Raw genomic sequence first — 7,112 nt, forward strand, 5'->3', positions numbered from 1 at the left:
CCTGATGACTCCAACAGGGTCACCAGGAGGGATCAGCCAATGAAGTTGGAAGTCCCACCCAGTTGACTACATTAAAATGGTGGAAGCCCTCAGTGACTCCTCCTAGGATAATACGGCCTTTTGGCCACTAAAGGCCTCTTTCCCTATGACCACAACACTGATTTTCGTACGTCGCATACGCACTTCCTCCGAATTCACTCGTTGACAACAGGCGGAAATATTAACGAATGTAGACTTCAATTTTTGGTAGCTGGTTAAAAGACAACGTTCCAAGTTCCCCCTCCCCCCCACGGGTGCATGTTTTGGTTTTTGCCCTAGCACTACACAGCAGATTCAAATAACAATCAACTCATCAACAAGCGTTGACTATTTGAATCAGCTGTGTAGTGCTAGGGCAGAAAAACAAAACGTGGAACCAGGCCCCCCCCAAGTTTTAGAAACCCTACTGTAATTGGCTAAGGAAAACAAAGGGTCCCGCCACAGAAACGTGATGTTTTTCTCTCAAAGGACTCTTTAGTGTATTTCAGGGCATGGAGGGTTATCGACCCTTGGGGGACACCCTGGAGTTTTCTCCAAATCCAACATGGCTGCCATAATAGCATTTGATGGGGGTTTAATCATCTGTAAATATGAGTTTTGCAAATAAGATACATCTTTTAGAATTGTGTACTACACTTAAGACATTTACAACTATTCTGGTGTAATTAAAATCTATTGGGAATACAATATGGCCACCATCATTACACTCAGTTCCAACTTGTGACCAAACGCATACAAACACTGCCCAATAGAGATTTTATTTAGAGGCAAAATATATGCTCCAGTATGAAAATGAAAATTCTGGGGTTGGGGTGGACACACACACACACACAGGGGTTGAGATGGATAGCCGATCGCCCTCAAAAGAAAGACATCTTGCCATGAACCCGGAAGCGGTACACACAGGTGTAGTCCTGGTGACCCCAGTTGTTGAGGACATGGAGCTCCACATACCGATACACTGCAGTAGGGTTCTGAGGGAGAGGGGAGAGCGAGAGAGGTCCAAGCATATTTAATTTTGAGAAGTCTTACTCAACCCATTGTTTTGCATACACATTAGCCCCAAAAGGTATCATCTACCTGTCTCATTAGCCTGCATCTTTACTATGAGTATCTAATAGTTTGTCAGCATTTGACTCACAGGCAATTCGAACGTCTGTAGGGGATCTCCAGCCTGGTCATATGTAAACATTCCGAGTAGTGATCCCTCTTCGCCGACAGTAGACATTCCCTACACAGAAATAATGTGTGAGACGTGTGAGGGAGTCAATTAAAAGGTATTCAACATAGCACTAAAACATCCCTGTGCAAATTGTCCCACTGTAATTTCTGTGGTACAAAAAAGGAAATAGTCTCAGAGTAGGAGTGCTGATCAGGGAAGGAAAGAGCCACCCCCTACTCAGAGATACTGTGAATACAGGCACTGGGGTCGGAGGTAACTCACGTAGACTGCAAAGTCCTTGGGGGCGCTGTCGATGCGCCCATTAGGGGAGACTGCAGTGGAGAGGTGTTCCAGAGAGACGTGGGTCACGTGGATGGGGTGAGACAGGGCAATGGTCATAGTGCCCTGGGCCCCAGGAAACGGCCAACACTTGCCAGGCAGCACCTGCTGGCCCTGCGGGGATGAAAGATGATCGGTCTTTAACTCTAGAGCAGCGTTTCCCAACCCTGGTCCTCCAGTACCCCCAACCCTGGTCCTCCAGTACCCCCAACCCTGGTCCTCCAGTACCCCCAACCCTGGTCCTCCAGTACCCCCAACCCTGGTCCTCCAGTACCCCCAACCCTGGTCCTCCAGTACCCCCAACAGTACACGGTTTCATTATAGCCCTGGACAAACACCTCATTCAACCTACTGAGTGTTTGATGATTAGCTGACAAGTTGAATCAGGTCTGCTTGTGCAGGGTTACAAGACATTTTTTACATATGGAATTGTTAAGATTGTCATACCAAGGATCATTTAGCTATTTGATTTTTAATTTTCAAAACAAAATATAAAACAATTATTTTGATGAAACATTGAATTTGGCATTACTGATATTACCCATAGAAATACATTGTATAACATATTCACTACATGGTACAGACATTTCCCACAGCTGTGTACTCAATTTTATACACCTGTCAGCAACGTGTGTGGCTGAAATAGAATCCACTAATTTGAAGGTGTCCACATATTTTTGTATACACAACCACTAAAGTTTGGGGTCACTTATAAATGTCCTTGTTTATGAAAGCACATTTTTTGTTCATTAAAATAAAATTGATCAGAAAAACAGTGTAGACATTGTTAATGTTGTAAATGACTATTGTAGCTGGAAACAGATGATTTTTAATGGAATATCTACATAGGCGCACCGAGGCCCATTATCAGCAACCATCACTCCTGTGTTACAATGGCACGTTGTGTTAGTTTATAATTTTAAAAGGCTAATTGATCATTAGAAAACCCTTTTGCAATTATGTTAGCACAGCTGAAAACTGTTGCTCTGATGAAAGAAGCAATAAAACTGGCCTTCTTTAGACTAGTTGAGTATCTGGAGCATCAGCATTTGTGGTTTTGATTACATGCGCAAGTCCCATGATGCTTGTGGGGGTCGTAGAGCAAAAGAGAGACCACCATTGTGTTCGTGAGAGTCTCATCATAATATTTTGTAGGCCAAACCGTTAAGACATTTGTGAGAAAACCGGTTTTCGGAGTCTCATGGTCTGACAAACATCACTCTAGCTCTGCCACTTGTCAGAGATATCAGTGGATGTGGTGGATTGAGACAACCCATACAAAAAAAAAAACATCTCAAGGTGAAACAGACGGATTTTGATGGGGATTTTTGTATCATGTTAGACTTCTGCAGGCAGACAACATTGTAGGAGAAGGGTTAACCTGTATTTAAACATGGTGGTCACAATGACAGACTTCAGAAAGATAAATATTAGGTACCTGAATGACACAGAGGGAGAGAGAGAGGTACCAACCTGGATGACAGTCCGGGGGGTCTCCGCAGGATACCACAGGGGAATCCCCAGGAAGCTCACGCAGGCCGAACGGGTCTGATACGTCTCAGAGCATCTGCTGGTTACAATACTGCCACCTACACACACGCCCCACACACACAGTGAATATTTCTGTGACATATACAAAGAATATGCTGAAGTACAGTGATGATGTCACAAACCTTGAGACTCCAAGGCAAAGTCAGGCAGTCGGTCCGCCAATGGACGACTGCAATCCTTTATCAACGGTTTCACGTCCCATCTCTCATTCTGCCAGACACAATCACACACCATGATGATGCGTTTTTAAAAAGTTGACATCTGCTTATTTCACCAGAAAATAAATCAACCCACCTGGGCCAGTCGGTCACTCAGCCATTTCTCCATGGCCTCTTTAAAAGCAGGCGTCATGTGTATGTTTTCTGGTGTGGGAGCAGGGGGAGGATGGTTTTGAATTGAGGTCACCTGTTGCTGCAGCTAGAGAACACAGAGATCACGCACATTAGGAGAAGTGTGTGTGTGTGTATGCACATGTGCCTGCGTGTACGTGCGTGTTACCGTATCACTGGTGTCCTCCAGGGCTCTGACCAGCTGTGTGGTAATGGATTGTTCCTCTTGGAAATCAGACATCTTGCTGCTGAACTCTGCAGCGTCCTGGGCCAGACGCTCTCCGGCAGCAGAGACAGAAATAGAGACACTACAATAGAATAGAATGAAACACAAAATAAATGTATTTTCTACATTGTGAGAATCAGATATTTGTCTTCTAGAATAGAATACAACATTACTTATTTTAATGGGCTAGGAGCTATATGGGTTGTTTCAAGACTGGTCCACACTCACCTGTTCACTTTCTCTCTGACGTTGTTAATCTCACTCCTTACTCCCCTCATGTCTATATTCAGTCTTTGTACCATCTGCTGGTGGACAAAGTTTATTCAATTGAATGCGTTTGTTCATTCCAGAAGGGCAATTATTGATACCACTTCTCAAATGACAAACTGGCAATACTACACAAAGAAAAATAGAAAATAATCCCTGGTACTTCCACTCTCTCATCCGAAAGAAAGAGTCAGACAAAATACATAGCTAGACCTGTGTTTTAAACTTTTTTTTTTTATCTTGGTATGTCGTTACAAAGGGATAGGTAGAGTATTCTCACCTGGGAAATGCCTTGGTGCTGGTGTGCTTTCTGTTTAAGGATCTCAATCTCTCTCTGCAAGACAAGCACAAGTCAGATAAATGAATGTCCAAACATTTTGTGCATTCCCTCCACCCAGCCCTCCCGCTCTGTTTTGTACCTGGATGGTGTCCATTTTGTTTTTGAGAGCTGAATCCATGATAGGACTTCCATACTGTAGAAAGAGTTTTAACTAGTCAACAAGAGTGTTGCCCATGCATAGCTTTCAGCATTCACCCAATCAAAACATAGATAACAGTCTGTACCAAATGGCACTATTCCCTACGTAGCGCACTTCCTTTGACCAGAGTCCACATAAGTGGGGCACTATATAGAGTGCCATGTGAGACGTCACCAGTAGACAGATGAAAAACATGAGGTCCTACCGTAGCCTTTGGAGTCAGGTCGAGTGGAGAGTCAGGTTGAGTCGGGCGGTTCATTGGAAGGTTGAGGTTCATGGTGGGGAACACGATCGGAAAGACAAATACTGCAGGGAAGACATTGTGGTACAGGTCACACAGAGGACAGATGCATAGGAGGATATTTAGACGTGTGAACATGAATGTGTGGGCCAAAAATATCATCAAGGACAACAACCACCCGAGCAACTGCCTGTTCACCCCACTACCATCCAGAAGGCGAGGTCAGTACAGGTGCATCAAAAGCTGGGACCGAGAGACTGAAAAACAGCTTCTATCTCAAGGCCATCAGACTGTTAAACAGTTGTCACTAACACAGAGATGCTGCTGCCTACATACAGACTTGTATGTATGTATCATTGGCCACTTTAATAAATAGATCACTAGTCACTTTAATAATGTTTACATATCTTGCATTACTCATCCCATATGTATATACTGTATTTTTATAACTACTGCACTGCCAGAACTAGAAGCACAAGCATTTCACTACACTCCCAATAACATCTGCTAACCATGTGTATGTGACCAATACAATGTGATACAATTTGATTTTAATGTGACGTCACACTCACGGAAGGTCAGGAGAACAGGCAGGAGGAAGATGACAAACCAGGATGGCAAACCATTCGGGAAACATGACCAGCCTACAGGGACACAGTGCCAAAGATTATGCTAATGCTAACAAACAAGGCAAAAGCAAAATAACATACGCTAAGCTAATGCACACAAGACAGCCAGCCACAAGACATGAGATTAGCTAATGCTAACTACAAGCAGAGACACACCAATTAAAAAAGCCCTTAAAGGTAAATGTAATATTGGAGACACACTGATGCTAAGCTAATGATAACAAACAAGCCTTTTTTCTCTTCTTATTTTTACAAGCACATGCAAATGCCAAGCTAATGTTGTCTCTCATAGACACACTGAACTCACTGCAGCTAGCGCTGGCCCTAGTGCCTATCCCGCTGGAGCATGTCTTGGCCCTCAGTAGCTCCTCAGAATCAGAGCAGTAGCCAGAGCTGTCAATTCTGGCAAAGCCAATGCTGGAGGAGCTCATTCTGGGCTGCAGGGCCACAGAGGCAGCGGGGGTCACAGGAACAGGGGCCACAGTAGGAGACAGGAAGGTCTGCCTTCTCTGGACAGCCCTCACAGTTGGCACCATGCCTGACAGAGGGGGAGAGGGAGGGAGAGAACAAGATGGAGAGGAAAAAAGGGTGAGGGAGGGAGAACTTTAGGAATACATAGCATATTATTGCATAGTATTTCCAATCTACAAAAGTGTCAAACCCAGGCTAGGGACTAGGGACTTAATCCTGTGCTGTCACAACTCATATGATCGTTGTCATGGAGTTGGCAAGACAGAACAAGGGACTAGATAGGGTTTATCAATCTGGACAACTCCTAGCGCAGGCAGGAAGTGATGTGAGCAATACCAATTAATTCATCGCCGTTGATTGGCCGATTTGGATTTTGGATTCCCTTAAGGCCCCCAGTTCTCATTTTCCTCTTGTTGAATAACCTGAGAGAGAGACACACATACATTTTGATTTGATACACATAGTTATGTGCACTAAGCATCATAGCACACACAGTGATACTCTCTCACTCACTCACACACCTAGGCACAGGGCTTTCCTTGTAGGAGACAATGGAGCCAGAGGATTCGTCGTCAGAGGACTGGTCATAGTACCCTCCATTAAGAAGCCTTGCACTTCTTCTAGACATGACTGTGAGAAAAATAAAGAGATAGATTGATTTCAAATGCCAGGTCTAAACTAAACCCACCTTTGGTCAGTGTTGTCATGGACAACTTCAATCTTACTTAAAAAACAAAACTGGACAAGTGTCAACCTGTGGCAAACATTGGGTCGTACAGCAAGTTTTTACCAATTTCTCTTCTGATTGAGTATTCATCGTGGAAACTTTTCTCGCATTTTTGAGTTTAAATCAGCATAGATGACACGTCGAATAACCCCGACTAAAACCGTGCTTTTTGAATCAAATGTTGCCTTCTACTTACCCGAGTCTTGTTAGCCAATTCATACAGTAATTATTGCAATCTTTAAACTCAGATGTAGCAGCAGAAAATGTAACTTTGCTAATGAGCCAGTGTGTGGAAAACACTGGAATTTTCAGCGCATTTAGAATGTTGCGTCTATGGAACCCTAGAAATAGAATGGGGGACGCAGTTTACGTCACAATCAGCACGCCTAGCTACATTTATTTTGATTGACAGCTTTCATCACGTGCATCGGTCTCCAAAATCCATTCGATTATTTCGTTCCCTAATACAAATCAATAACTAAATATCGCCACATTGCTCTTATTGCTCTTATTTGTTGTATGTCTGTATATTTCACACACGATGGTGACATTTAGCCACCATATAGCATATGAAAACGTCATAAACCATGATAAAAACATTTATTTAGAGGAAATTAGCTGTAAAACTGCAACACTTTCTTTTTCTCAGCAA

The 7,112-nt window shown here is 43.5% G+C and overlaps 1 protein-coding gene across 2 annotated transcripts; it reads right to left on the reverse strand.

The window, feature by feature from the left end:
* Positions 1–776: 776 nt before the first annotated feature.
* Positions 777–6,824, reverse strand: LOC110523194 (SUN domain-containing protein 1). Of its 2 annotated transcripts, none has more exons than XM_021601672.2 (16): positions 6,657–6,824; positions 6,255–6,363; positions 6,070–6,155; positions 5,570–5,800; positions 5,206–5,277; positions 4,598–4,698; positions 4,333–4,386; positions 4,194–4,247; positions 3,875–3,948; positions 3,590–3,728; positions 3,386–3,508; positions 3,214–3,301; positions 3,014–3,129; positions 1,484–1,654; positions 1,181–1,270; positions 777–1,013 (listed from the first exon to the last, which is right to left on the reverse strand). In XM_021601672.2, the coding sequence occupies exons 2-16, from the start codon at positions 6,359–6,361 to the stop codon at positions 900–902; spliced, it is 1,620 nt and encodes a 539-aa protein (XP_021457347.2). In that variant the 5' UTR covers positions 6,362–6,363; positions 6,657–6,824; the 3' UTR covers positions 777–899. The 2 variants fall into 2 exon arrangements, with proteins under 2 accessions (XP_021457347.2, XP_021457346.2); XM_021601671.2 differs by having other exon boundaries at positions 3,875–3,951.
* Between the last annotated feature and the right edge of the window lie 288 nt (positions 6,825–7,112).

Source organism: Oncorhynchus mykiss, chromosome 5 (genome assembly GCF_013265735.2).
Source record: "Oncorhynchus mykiss isolate Arlee chromosome 5, USDA_OmykA_1.1, whole genome shotgun sequence".
Lineage (NCBI taxonomy): Eukaryota > Metazoa > Chordata > Actinopteri > Salmoniformes > Salmonidae > Oncorhynchus > Oncorhynchus mykiss.

Bases quoted from the DNA above. Each gene is read 5' to 3' on its own strand.
- LOC110523194 (XM_021601671.2), bottom strand. From the start codon at position 6,361: ATGTCTAGAAGAAGTGCAAGGCTTCTTAATGGAGGGTACTATGACCAG. The intron at 4,387-4,597 runs GTAGGACCTCAT...CTCTTTCTACAG, and splicing joins ACCTGACTCCAAAGGCTACG to TATGGAAGTCCTATCATGGA. The intron at 3,130-3,213 runs GTTTGTGACATC...GCGTGTGTGTAG, and splicing joins CTTTGCCTTGGAGTCTCAAG to GTGGCAGTATTGTAACCAGC.